The sequence below is a fragment of the Oxyura jamaicensis genome, chromosome 7 (assembly GCF_011077185.1).
Source record: "Oxyura jamaicensis isolate SHBP4307 breed ruddy duck chromosome 7, BPBGC_Ojam_1.0, whole genome shotgun sequence".
Lineage (NCBI taxonomy): Eukaryota > Metazoa > Chordata > Aves > Anseriformes > Anatidae > Oxyura > Oxyura jamaicensis.
The window spans coordinates 39,577,008-39,590,161 of record NC_048899.1 but is presented as its reverse complement, the minus strand read 5'-3'; the positions used below and the strand labels follow the sequence as shown (position 1 = coordinate 39,590,161).

The 13,154-nt window shown below is 35.5% G+C and overlaps 1 protein-coding gene across 14 annotated transcripts in view; it reads left to right on the top strand.

The window, feature by feature from the left end:
- The window catches only part of BAZ2B (bromodomain adjacent to zinc finger domain 2B), a 136,852-nt gene that overhangs the window by 67,186 nt on the left and 56,512 nt on the right, over window positions 1-13,154 (top strand). For all 14 annotated transcript variants that reach the window (XM_035330930.1, XM_035330935.1, XM_035330942.1 and 11 more), the window contains exons 2-4: window positions 5,560-5,715; window positions 10,213-10,374; window positions 11,432-11,625. In XM_035330930.1, the coding sequence (XP_035186821.1) occupies window positions 5,562-5,715; window positions 10,213-10,374; window positions 11,432-11,625 (510 nt within the window). In that variant the 5' untranslated portion in view covers window positions 5,560-5,561. The remainder of the gene's footprint in view (window positions 1-5,559; window positions 5,716-10,212; window positions 10,375-11,431; window positions 11,626-13,154) is intronic.

The following is a 13,154-nucleotide window of genomic DNA, read 5'->3' as shown; positions in this document are numbered from 1 at the left end:
AATTACAGTCCTTAAAAAATGATGGTCATCCCTAGTCAGTATAAAATGCTGAAAGACTGCTGTGGTTCCTCGGTCCTCAGAACTTCCACGTATCATCCTCTTCCTAGTATCTAAGGCATGAGTGCTGATCTTCCTAAGCTGGAAAGGTTGTACAGCTGCTCAATTGGCAGAAGTAAATTAGATGATGAGTCCTTTTCTTGTCACCTGATTGAGTTTACCATGTCATAGTCTAAATGTATAAAAGATGGAGCAAAAACAAATGCATTTTTGAAATGACATGTTTTATTCTGAATCTATTTAAAATGCCCGTTGTATGTTAGCAAAATAATGGAATGGCCTCTGATTCCTGTTAAGTTTCCATTTTGACTGAGCCAGATTGCACTCATTTAGGCCAATCTTAGGGAGCTGCATTTGCATTTTGGTCATTTTTAGTATGTTGACTTAGGTGGATAAGGGCTGTTAAAACAAATGTTTGCAGAATTGTGGTGTGGTATATTTGTGTTATTATAACTATCATTGCTGCTATGGATTCTTATGCAGTAAACTGAGTTGTTACATCAATGATTGAATTTGGCCTGATATTGGGGGGGGGGGGGGGGGCGCGGGGGGGCTGTAAAGGCTTCAGAGCATAATGCAGGAATGCACCATGTGCCTTGCATAGTGTAGCTATCTAGCTATAAATTAAGGTTATTAGTGGAGTTTCTTTGTGGTTGATATGATATCGAAGAAACATAAGCCAAACTTGCTGTTCATTTACTAAAAATAAAATTGTTAGTGTTTTCTTCCCTTAATTTTATGTGAATTACTTAAAGAAAATTATCAAAAGTCACATAATTACAATGAAGATGTCTTTAAGATTTGTACTTCTTTTTATCTTCCTTCTCTGAGAGTCTTTGGTCAGGGTGGTACTTTGTTGTATTTTTTGGCATATCACTGCTTTTATATTTTTGTTTGTCTTTGGTTCTGTGTCCTTTGTGACATGGTAGTGCAGAACCCACAGGTGCTGCTTGGCATGCTTGTTCACCCCCTGGCCAGCACTCTCACTCCTGACCCTCTTTGCGCTGACCTGTTAGGGCTCTGCCCAGCTACAAAGGGCAAGAATTAGATTTTCAATTTTAGATCATAAAATGGAACTGCATTTCCCATTTGTGATGAACTTGACTGTGCTGGAGTGTCTAATCTGAGAGAGACTGATGTGCTTCCCTTAAACAGCTGTAAAATCTTTAAGCATTAAAGCACGTGCTGACTCTAGAAATAGCCATGGACTGGTGATATGTTGCAAAATGACCAAATACCTTGCTCTGTGGGCAAGATAACACTGAATGCTGTGGGAGTCTGCTCCTGGTTGCTGTCAAATAGTTGTTATAAATTTCACTTGGATGTTGAAGAAGTCCAAAGTATATTTTTACTTTTGCACTTTCAAATTCTTGACTGTGTTCAAGGTAATAGTTAAAATAATGAAGTAATATATAAGTGTGTAGAGGCTTAACTGGAAATTTTAGGTGTGTGCATCTACATTTTGGATGTTTTTCAAGACTAGCTTCATAGTATTTAGGCATCCCAACTAATATTGACAGGATACTATTATATCAACAATCACATCCATTCAAGGGAGTTATTTCTTAATACGTACTTAAGAGAATATCTATTTTTTTCTATCACATTGTAGCAGAGGTTTTGAGCATGGAATTGCTAGCTAATTCAGTTCTTAAAAAATTCAGCTCATTAAATGTGAAAATGATTTAGTTGGTGCTTCCCATAGTAGAACTTCAGCTATGTTTAGTATTCTATGTTTATGAAACATTCTGTGTTTATCAGTAATGTTTTTCCTGCTTCTTTTTTTAAACAGATTTTTTTTTCTTGTGAAAATCTGCACATGCTTCCTTGCTTTTTTGTTCCTTTCTTTAGAGAGATTGCCTTCTGTTTTCACTGAGTAAAGTTGCATTCATAAATATTATTCACCATGGTGAACTTTGGGAAAAGAACTGGAGTTTTAAGCAAGGCATTTAGAAGGACTGACACAAAACACAACATGTGGAAGAGAATAATAATAATAAAAAACAACAGTTTTACTTAGTTTCTCGTTTACAAATATAAGGGTTTAAAAAGCAATCATGAAACTTTACCGTAAGTATTGACTGGCAAAATACACTAAAATGTAGTAAATATTTAATATATGCTCTCAAGCTTAAAAAGAATATAGATCTGTTGTAGCTGGGATGAGCTCTTTAGCCATAGAACATATTAGGTCTACAGTGTAATTATTGCTGATCCTGATTAATGACTCTCAGGGATTATCTTTTTTGGTTTCAACCATCTGCTGTGGCTTACAGTAATAAACCAACTAAACATAAATAAGGTTTGACTAATTTGAAAGCAAAAATACGTGTATCTAGGAAGAGTTCCATTTCTTCATCTCAAAATTTAACAAATACCAATATTCTATTTATTCTATTTATAACTTAAAACAAAAACTTAGCTGAATTAAAGGTTGAAATTGCAATCCCTAAAGAAAACACCTCCCCATGAAACAAATAAGAGTCCCCTTCCACCCCAAATACAAAAAAACACAACACTATAAAAAAACAAAACACCTACAAACTAATACTAAACATTAAAAGAACAGGTTTTACTATTTTTATTCTCCAATCTAATTGGTGCTGTATTGCCACTTCAGAGAGGTAGCTTGTGTTGGTTAAAAGCCTGCCAACTGGAGAGACATCCATTTCTGTATTTAAAAGAAAAAAAAAAAAGTTAATTTACCAAGCATATCTTCCCATTTAGCAGAAATGCTGATTGCTAATGGGTGGTTTCTAACTGTTCTTATTTATAAAATCATTAGATGGTAAATATTTTAATAATGAATTATAACACGCAACATGAGAGCAACGCTGCAGAAATTAGAGAGCTTTGGATGTCTTTGTTAGGAAACACGAGTGAAATACCAAGTCTGAATCCTGAATTCTGAATGTAGTGCACGGAAGCTTAGAAACACCTTTCCTTTTACAAGTGATGACTGTAATAATGCCATTATGGTGTGTTTCTGATTTCTCTTAGGACATTTGTGTATATATAGTTAATTCACGATAGCCATACTTAAAACAGTGAATACCAAAAGACAACAAAACCATAGGTTTCTGTGCAAACACTGCTTGTTGGCCTCACCTGAATTTGGTCATTCCATAGAGTCTTAGAAGTATCTTTTATTTTCATTTATATATATATATACTTTTGATTTCTGTATGTATACTAAAAATGTTTTTTTTGTAATGTGAAATAATGCATGTGAATGCTACAGACTTGAAGTATGAAAACTTTATTAATTATAAAAATAGGCAACATTATTAGATTGAATGAACGTTACAATATTTAAAGCATACAGTAGTTAATTTGTTCTTTATTAAAAGTACTTCTTCTTTAACCGTAGATAGAAAGTTTTAATTGGAGAAAAGTATGCATTTAGGTGTCCTGGAATTAAAAAATAAAAATAAAAAATATAATGTTTAGTAGTATTTGGCTTTGAAAATTTCTTCGAAGGAAAATGTTTTAATTATAACTACTGTTCTAAAGCAAAAGTTCATAGCCCTCATATTCAGTCAAGTAATACTTTTTTCCATATCAATGTAACCAGTTGATTATTTTTTTTTTACATATTTGCAGATAGAATAAATTCTCCTGAATGCTTGAAAATACTACATGATAAATGTGGGGAGTAAAGAACAAAATCAGTATAGTCTTCCAGTGCTTTTATCTGTAGAGTGGTCGTTTGTTACGTAAAGGGTGGGCAGTTCTAGATGGTATACTGTAGTTCCCTTGTTGGCAGATTTTTCACTTCATTTCTTATGTTTTGCTATCTAGCAAAGTCTAGAGACCTTATTCAGTCCGAAATTACCACATGTAAGAATAATCACTGATAAATAATTTGATTTGCTTAAATGGCATTGTTTGTATTTCCTCTGGCTTTTTAAGATGCGGCTTTAGTGGCTGCGAAGAACAAAGATGTTGTATCTTTCAGGAGGAGTAGATAACGGCTTTTATGCTGCCTTTCCAAATGAGTATTTTAAAAGTCACTGTTTTGACATAACTTTGGGTCAGAACTGCTTAATGCTTTTCCAAATTCTGTTTTAATTAAAATAGATATTCTTGTGCGTATTTTGTCATTTTGTTTTAGTAAGATAAGAGTGAGATTTTATATCAGTTGTTAGACTGATGCGGAGTACTTGGCCTCCTCACCTTGGCAGTGATAGGCCTGAGAAACAGTGGTGCCACTTGTAGCTGAAGGAGACTCTAGGACAGGAACCTGTTTCTCAGGAGTTTCCCGGATAGGTGTTAACTGTGGTTAGTCTCATTCAGCTTAAAATAATAATGGGACGCTAAGAAGATGTCTTCCCCATCTTACTGAACTCTGATCCTGACCCATCGTCAACTGGAATTCTTGCAGATTGAGTCAGTGTTCTGATTGTGCTGCCACCATGGTTAGATATTATTTGCTGGAATAAAATGTTTAAGTATTTGAGAAACGATTTCTCAACAAGTATGTTTTTAGTGATAATTCTAATGTGTATTTTTCTTAGAGTACAGACACATGTTCAGTTAAATAAGCCTTCTATCTTGATTTAGGCAATTCATGGCACAAGTAAAAGCATCACTCTATAAGAGAAGTCCACCGGGGGGGCGGGAGTGGGTGGAGGGGGAAAGCTAGCAATTTTACGGGATTTGTTATATTTACAATATTCCACCATAACAACTAGGCCGTTTCCCAAGTTGAAATACTTTATATGGACTTGTCTACATTACGAGTTCTTAAACACCCTCTAGGGGAGCAGCAAGAGCAGTGCTACTCTGCAAGGAGGAGCAGGCTGGGAGCTGAAGGTGACACAGACAGCGCCTTCCCTGAGCAGGGAACAGTTCGACAGGATCTGAAGGCAGAGTGGAGTAGCGTGCTGGTTGTAGGATCCAGATAAAATAAAGGAATTGGTTGGGCCTAGGATCTCTCTGGTCATCTGGTCAGGAGTAGCAGAAGATAAGGGCTGATACAGGCCTGGAGGGAAGCTACAACACATAACAAGGGGTCTAGCCATGAAGTGTGGGTACAGACCACCTTGCAGAGAGGCCTATATGACCTGACTCAGATGAGCACTGAAGGTGCAGGCCTGAACCCAAATGAAGCTTCTGGGCAGAGGGTGTGGGATGATTGTCTTAGGTGAGGCTCCTTGGGGCAATTAAGGCTTCTTAGTGCTGCTAAGGCCCTGACCCTGAGGCTACTGGTGGGCATTGGAGACGGCAGTTAATGTCATAGGTTCCATTGTGCAGCATTCAAGTTCAAATATGACGTTGCTCTCAACAGAAGTACTTAATTCCCTTACTGCTGCAGTTATGCTGAATTCCCCTGATAACTGAGTGCTCTTCTTGTGGTGTAGCTCTCACCTGAAGGTCTCTCAGGAAACCGCTTGAGTCAAGTGCAATTCCTGCAACATGGTCAGCACAGACAATCCTGTAGGCCCCCTTGTGATTTCATTTCCTGCTGCAGAAAGTAGACGTTTTTATTCTCCTTTACAGATATGGAGTCTGGAGAGCGGTTAACGTCCTCGTCGATCTCATCTAGTGTAGCTACTTCATCTCCAGTGTCTTCTACACCTTCTGTTCCTTCTGCAGTTTCCAAGGGTGGCCTTACCACTGGAGCTGCATCACTGAGTTCCACCATCAACACATGCGGTAAGAATAACTCAAGTATATATTGCAATGTGATTTTAGTGTTAGCAAATACTTGGAATTATTAATACATGGTCAAATATAATAAGGTTTCACAGATGCATCAAAATGTTCATTTTTTGGTTATTTTTATGACGTAAATTCATATCTGTATATATTTTGCATAGTGCTTATGTATTAAAGGATTAAAATGATTTATGCATTTTAAAAGTGAAAGAACTTTGCAGTTTGCTGAACTGCCTCAGTAGTGGGGATTGTTTTACAAATTGATTTAGCAGACTTGCCGTCACTTTTCAGGTTTAGATATGAACTTCTTGAGTATGCATCATGTTCTCAGTATTCAAGCCTAGCCCCTACTCTGTTTTTATGTCTGGAGAAATAGTTTATTCTAATGGAAGTTGTGATGGAAAAACTGAACTTCAAAATTTCTTAGTCTTACATAAACTTGACTAGTCAAACAGCTTGAATTGAATCAGAAATTGATAGAAATCAGAAAAAGATTTCTCCGTGCAAGGATATTATTTTTGTAAATTAAACTCAACTGCTGAATCATGTAAGTTACAAACAAAGCTAGAAATGGTGAATTAACTAGCTAGTCCTTACTGTTTTTTTCTTCTTTTGGGGGAGTGAATTTTAAATATATATACATATAAATAGAAAACATTGAAATATGCTGGAGTAACCTTTTATTGTAGTGTTATCTCCCTGGCAAAGCATAAAGACTCCCAGTCCTAACTCACCATGCATGCTGGCAACTGACAGGGTACGCAATCAAGTTTATAACAGAAGCTACTTAAAAGACTTGATTATTGCAAAGAAAATTAGTAGAAGGATTTGGAATAGAATGGGACCCTTTTATTCTAATACACACAAGATGCCTTTAACCTTCTCTTAGAAAGAATAGTTGATCATTCTTAATTGATTATTAAATGTGAATAAAAAAAGTTTTTTAAAAGCTAACATACTTTGATTATCAGAATGAGACCGATTTTTTTAATATAAATATTTTTATATAAATAACATAAAATCACAGAAGTGAAAAACACAGTTTGGAAACAGACTGGGATACTAATATATCTTGTCTACAGAATATCCTATAGAGTCAGAAAAAGTTTGACTTACTAGTTATGATAAAACAATGTTCAGCTGGTTGACAGCATGAACACTTCTGCAAAATTTCTCTAGAACAATGTATACCTTTTCAGAGTGGATGCAACAGTAACCACAGTGTAGTGTTGTGTCAGATAGAAGAATGAATATACTCCTAAATAAAACTGATGGGACAGTACTGATAGTAAACTACATTCCAGCTTCTTTTTAGGAATACAAAGTGTCCTTGAGAAAATATATACAAAAGATCAGATGCAGCAGGCAAGGGATTTAACCATTAAAAAATAAATAAATAAAGGAAAGAACTTATGAATACAGATAGTTGCTATCAGTCTCTTTAACTATCAGTTGCTGGACAAAAATGAAACTTTTTTTTTTTTTAAGTTGAGGTTAAAATGAAAAGGCTACCTAAGCAAAGGGCTAACTGAATTTTCTAGTGAAGACAAAAACTGACAGCCTAGTATCATTACTACATTTTTTACCTTCTTTCAGATGAGTTATATTTTGTTCATTTTGTTTAACTATAAATCCTCTATATGCACAGCACTACAGAACACTCACAATTAGATGTTGTAATACCTACAAAGTACATACGGTGAGGAGAGGTAATTGAGTCTCATAAATCTTCACTTTGGGATTGTATGTTTATAGTCATATGTAAATTAACTTGTAGTATGTTCTGAGAACTACCACAGAGAACTGTTTTTAATGGCATGTGTTACTGAATACAATGTGTCTTCTCAAGGTGAGTTTGTAGTGGACTACAGAAAATTAAAAACATTGTTATTCGTTCTGGATCAATTTCAGCTTAAGCACCTTTTCTGGCTGGTTTTAGAGTAATTAAAATAAATAGATGAAGCATAGTTCCAGGGATACGTACCTGGTTTCTAGTTGTCTTCTTTAGGAAGTTGCAGAAGAACACACTTAGGCTGTAGAGGACGCTCAGAATTTACTGGTTATACTATACCAGCGCAGAAGGGTTTCTCAGCTTGGAGAATGTGTTCTTGCTCACTCCACTTCAACAACACAAGTTTGTTCTGAACAGTAGTGGATTACCGTGAACTTAAGTCCCAGTTGAAAATATTTTGATTTAATTTTTAAAAGAGTCAGTATTACTTAAGATAAAAAATTAATAGGTATATTTCCTAGTGTTAGCAACTTCGGAAGAGTACAAGTCAATAGCCTTTTCTTACATGAGTAAATGTTATCATAATACAGTGTTTTTATGAGGTGTGATTATAGCAGCATGTAAAACTGTTTAAAGCTGAACAGTTTGGTCTTAGGATTTTGATATTATCAGAGCTGAATGGTTCTTTAGGGTTATCCCAAGTATTTAAGAGTTTTACAATTCTCTTTCACCTGATGGTTGCTATTAAGACTATACAGGTTAATGGTTAGTTTTGAATGTTGTTTCCAACAATGAGGTTGGGATCTATTTCTTTCAGTGTTGTTTGTAATACATTTTGGTGTAGTGCTTTTTGGATGCTGGAGGCTGAAAGTGACTGTTGTGTTTGAGCATCTAAATAATTTGATTTTAAAACAGCATTAAGCATGTGGTAGTTCTTACGGCACTCCCATTGAGGCTTTTAATATGTGATTGATACTTCTTAAAATATGGCTTAGTAGGTTGGTACTCTTTTGTATGTTCTTTATATATTTCACTCTTTCAAGTTTACAAGTTTATCTGCAGTGTTTGTGCCTGAATTCTGTATTGGCTTTGTCAGCGGAGTAGATCTGTTGGTCCATTTTGAAAATTTCATTTTTTTCTCGGAAAATTAGTTTGACTAGTTTCTTTTTTTGCTTGTGATTTATGAAGGCAAGTTAAAGGTGGAGTCCTTGCAGTTGCATTCATGTGTTTTATCTCTGTACTTGTTTCCTCGAGAGCATAGTCAGAGGCTATTAAAATGATAAAACCCCCACTCCCTCCCCCTCTTTGAGTGGGTCTTTTAATGAGATAGCAAGTGCTTTGCTTTCATTTAAAATAGCAGATATTTTGGACATTTCTCTGGTCTGATGAAGGCTTTTTAGATTATTATTATTTTGAGATTGGTGGATTGTTACTGTGTGTATATATATATAAACCATTTTCCAGCCTTTTCCTTTTTTTCAAGTTTTACACTGAGGGATGTTCACCAGTACTATGAAATTATGCATGTCCTCCAATTCTGTTTGGAGGATCTAGAGTCTGGTGTTGGAAAGCATGTAGAAGGCCAACTTTGATAGCACTGTAATGATTAATAAACAACGCAAGGTGAAAACAAATTAATTTCTGTCACTCTAAGCAGTAGGTTTGTGGTATAAGTTGGAGTGCCCTTGGCATGGTTAGAAATATATTTTTTTATTATTATTATTTCTACTGGTTGATGCACTGATGCTTTATAGTTTTAGGCATTAGTTAAGTGTTTATACCTTTCTGAGGTTTGAATGCCTCACTATATTGTACCATGAAGTTCATTTATATTAACAAAGGCATTCACAGTTATGATTTCCTTGTTACTAAGAGACCAGCATTGTTGAAATGGATATTGTCCTTTGGAGAAGTGCTTTCAATCATTTATTTTTGTAGTGGCTAGTAAAATTTCAAAAACTGTGATTAAAAAAACATTTAACATATTTTGAAGAAAGTCAAGAATGTTAAGGAGTGCAGTTCAATGTTAAACTTCAAGATGCAGAATGTGTCTATAGTAGGTTTGTAACTTGAAGGGAAAAAAAGCTAGAATTCATTGCTGGACTGACTGATGTTCCAGGAAAGAGAGAAGTGTCATTACCATCTGGTTTATTGTTACAAACAAGCAATTGTTTTATTTCTTCCATATTTCTAAATGCATATTTAGACACTGATGGCCTCTGTTTTCTGGATACATCAGATGTTGGCTTAGATAGCACACAGTGCTGTATTTTTTTTATGCCATACTTGTAATGCTTTTAGTGTATATAGTATAGTATAAAGCCATGTAATTTTTTATGTGTGATAAGGATGATGAACTTCACAAGCTGATGGAATGTGCTCATTGTTTACGTTCTGAAATTTATAATTTTATCACATTGGCATGACGGTAGAACGGGTTTTCTAGAATGCATTTGTTTCTTCGTGAAACGGGCTAATAAAGAAACGGGCTAATAAAATTAGGTCAAGTTTCTTCACCATGAGTGTTATCACGCACTGGAACAGACTCCTAGCATGGTGATTGATGCTCCATGCCTGTCCATGTTCAAGAAGCATTTGGTTAATTCCCTTACAATATGCTTTAACTTTTGGTTAGCTCTGAAGTGGTCAGGCAGTAAACTATGTAACCTATAGTAAACTATGTACTGGAACATTCTTGCAGAAATACTTAAGTATATCATTGGGAAAGCTGAAGTTTGTTTTTCATTGGCTTTGTGATGCAGAATGGTGGCGGACAGTGGATACACACTCTCGTTCCGGGGCAGCTTTCTTCCCACCGCTTTTGGGAATTCCACCATTGTTTGCACCTCCCCCCCAAAATCACGATTCTACTCCATTCCACTCAAGAGCTACAGGAAAAAATAGTCGGGGCAGTACAGAAAAAGGTAATGGCTAAAGCTCTGTACAGTGAATGAATGTATTAAACTCGTGCATGTGCAGGAAGATGTGGAATTTGAGCTCTAATTCTCAGTGTTCTTCCCATTCTTTAAAAGTTTTCTGTGAAGTTATTCTGTCAGCAAAGTGTGTAACATACAAGTATGGGTTTTCAATAACAAAAATGCCCTTGCTAATATTATTTTTTACCCTTCTTCCTTTGATAATTTATCTGGGGCTGAATACTGGGGAAGATTTTTTTTTTTTTTCATGTTTATGGGTTTATTTGTGAGCCTGTAGTGAATACAGTTCTGCATATAAAAAGCAGATACCAAGGTAGTTGTGTGCAGGAAGATACGGAGGAGGAGGGTTAGGGCTATGATCTCTGTAAAACCAGCCCGTTGACATTAGGACATGTTTTTACAATTCAAACTAGTATATTATATAAAATAGACTTCATGTCTTTTGAAGATACAACATACATTTGTTTCAGGTACAAGCAGCTTTTTTGTTATAGTTTTGGTAGCTTTTAGGACCTGATAGGTATTTCAAAATCTATCTGATAATAGTTGTGGGATTGCAGAGCAACAGGTTCATGTGGTTATGGGGATATTTTCTCAGAAAACACTTCTTTGGCTTATTGTGGTTTTCTTTGGAGTTTTGATATTTCAAAATCTCAAGCAGATTGTTCTGTGAGATACTTACTGGATTGTATATGTTTTTGTATCTTGTTTTTGGAGAATCTTGTTTTTTTTTGTCCCTGATTAAATTCTAGGATAGCTTGGGTTTCAGATCTTTTATTTTTATTTTTAACCCGACAGCATTAGATTTTTTTGCCCTTCAGGTGATGGGTGGTCTGCATGTTTTTGTTCAAGTAAGTCCATGAGCAATTCAAAGTGATTCTTAGACGGCAAAACTGAGATTATGATAGGAGTTAACTGTGAGTAGTCTAGTGTCACATTAAGGGTTTATTGAAGCTAGGTTAGTGTGACTTCACAAAGAAAGGGCATGCTATTTTAGTGTTTGTTTGTTTTTTAAGTGTCACTTTGTAAAATCTGTTATTTTAAGGTATAAATGGATCACTGAATGGGAACAGTACCACTGCAGTATCTGGTATCAGCACATCTGTACTATCCACTAGCATTGCAGCATCTGCAGGACAAGTGAAAACTATAACCTCAGGAGCAGGAGGTTGCAAATACAACCAGGAACAAAGCAAAGCTCAGCTTTTGGACACCAGATCTGACAAAATCAAAGATAAGGTAAATATGCATAAACAACTTAAGATTCAGCTGAAAAAATTGAGATGGTAAGTGTTCAGATTTGTGTGAACAGTTGCCTTTTTAAGTGTTTTATGCCAATACAAAATGTTGCTTTGTTGCTTTTTTTGTTGTTGTTTTTTTTTTTAGTTTTAAACTTTGTACATGTTTATGAACTGTTAGCACTAACTTCACTTGATAACATCTATAGTTTTTAACATTTTCATTTATGCAATTATAAAATCCAAGTATATTTTAAACACAAATATTCACGAACAAACATACTGTAAAATATATATTAATTATATGTAATTTATGTTAATATATATTACATACAATATGTATTATATATATTATATATATATATATATATATAATCACAATATGTACTGACATTATATATTAACATTGGTGGATAAAAGGCTTTACATAAGCGAGCAGTGCACATTTGCAGCCCAGAAGGCCAACTGCATCCTGGGCTGCATCAAAAGAGGCGTAACCAGCAGGTCGAGGGAGGTGATTGTTCCCCTCTACTCTGCCCTTGTGAGGCTCCACCTGGAGTACGATCTGTTAGTGTGAGTCCAGGGGAGGGCTACAAAGATGATCAAGGGGCTGGAGCACTTCTCCTTTGAAGAAAGGCTGAGAGGTCTGGGGCTGTTCAGCCTAAAGAAATGAAGGCTCTGGTGTGACTTCATTGAGACCTTTCAGTAGTTAAAGTGGTCTTACAAAAAAGATGGAGAGCTACTCTTTGCTCAATCAGATAATGACAGGATGAGGGGGAATGGTTTTAAACTAAAGGAGTGGAGATTTAGGTTAGAGATTAGGAGGCAATTCAAAGGTTGGTGAGGCACTGGAACAGGCTGCCCAGAGAGGCTGGGGATGCCCCATCCCCGGAGGTGTTCAAGGCGAGGTTGGATGAGGCCCTGAGCAACCTCATCTTGTGTGTGGCATGCCTTCTTATGGCAGGGGGGTTGGAACTAGATGAGCTTTGAGGTCCCTTTTTCTATGATTCTGTAGAATATTATAATCAAGCTACAACATGTAAATATATAGAATTATATTTTCATGTAGTGTAAATCAGAAGTAGTATAATTGGCTGTGATTCAGCAAAGAGCTTTTGCAGCCATCTGATATTGAAGACATGAGTAGTTAAACTACACGTTCTTAAAGTTCTTCGTGCCTCTTGAAACCAAAATTACTAAACTACTTACTATCCCATTTCATATGTTTTTACTTGGAAAATCAACTGCTGTTACGTTAGAAGCTAAGGAGTTCTAGATTAAAATAAATCTTCATTTTTTTGTTTTTATTTATTTATTTATTTATTTGGTGAGCAAGTTCACCCTGTTGCTTCCTTTATCTTGCTGCATTATGTTCAGCTACAAGATGTGAGTGTTCTTAGGTTTTGGCATTTTCAGTGGACTGGTGTGTTTGCATGTATCGATGTTTAAAAAAAAAAGAAAAAGCTGTTAAAAATAGCACTAAAATTAATTAATTGTATTTGTCTAGTGATATAGCTTTTAATATACTAA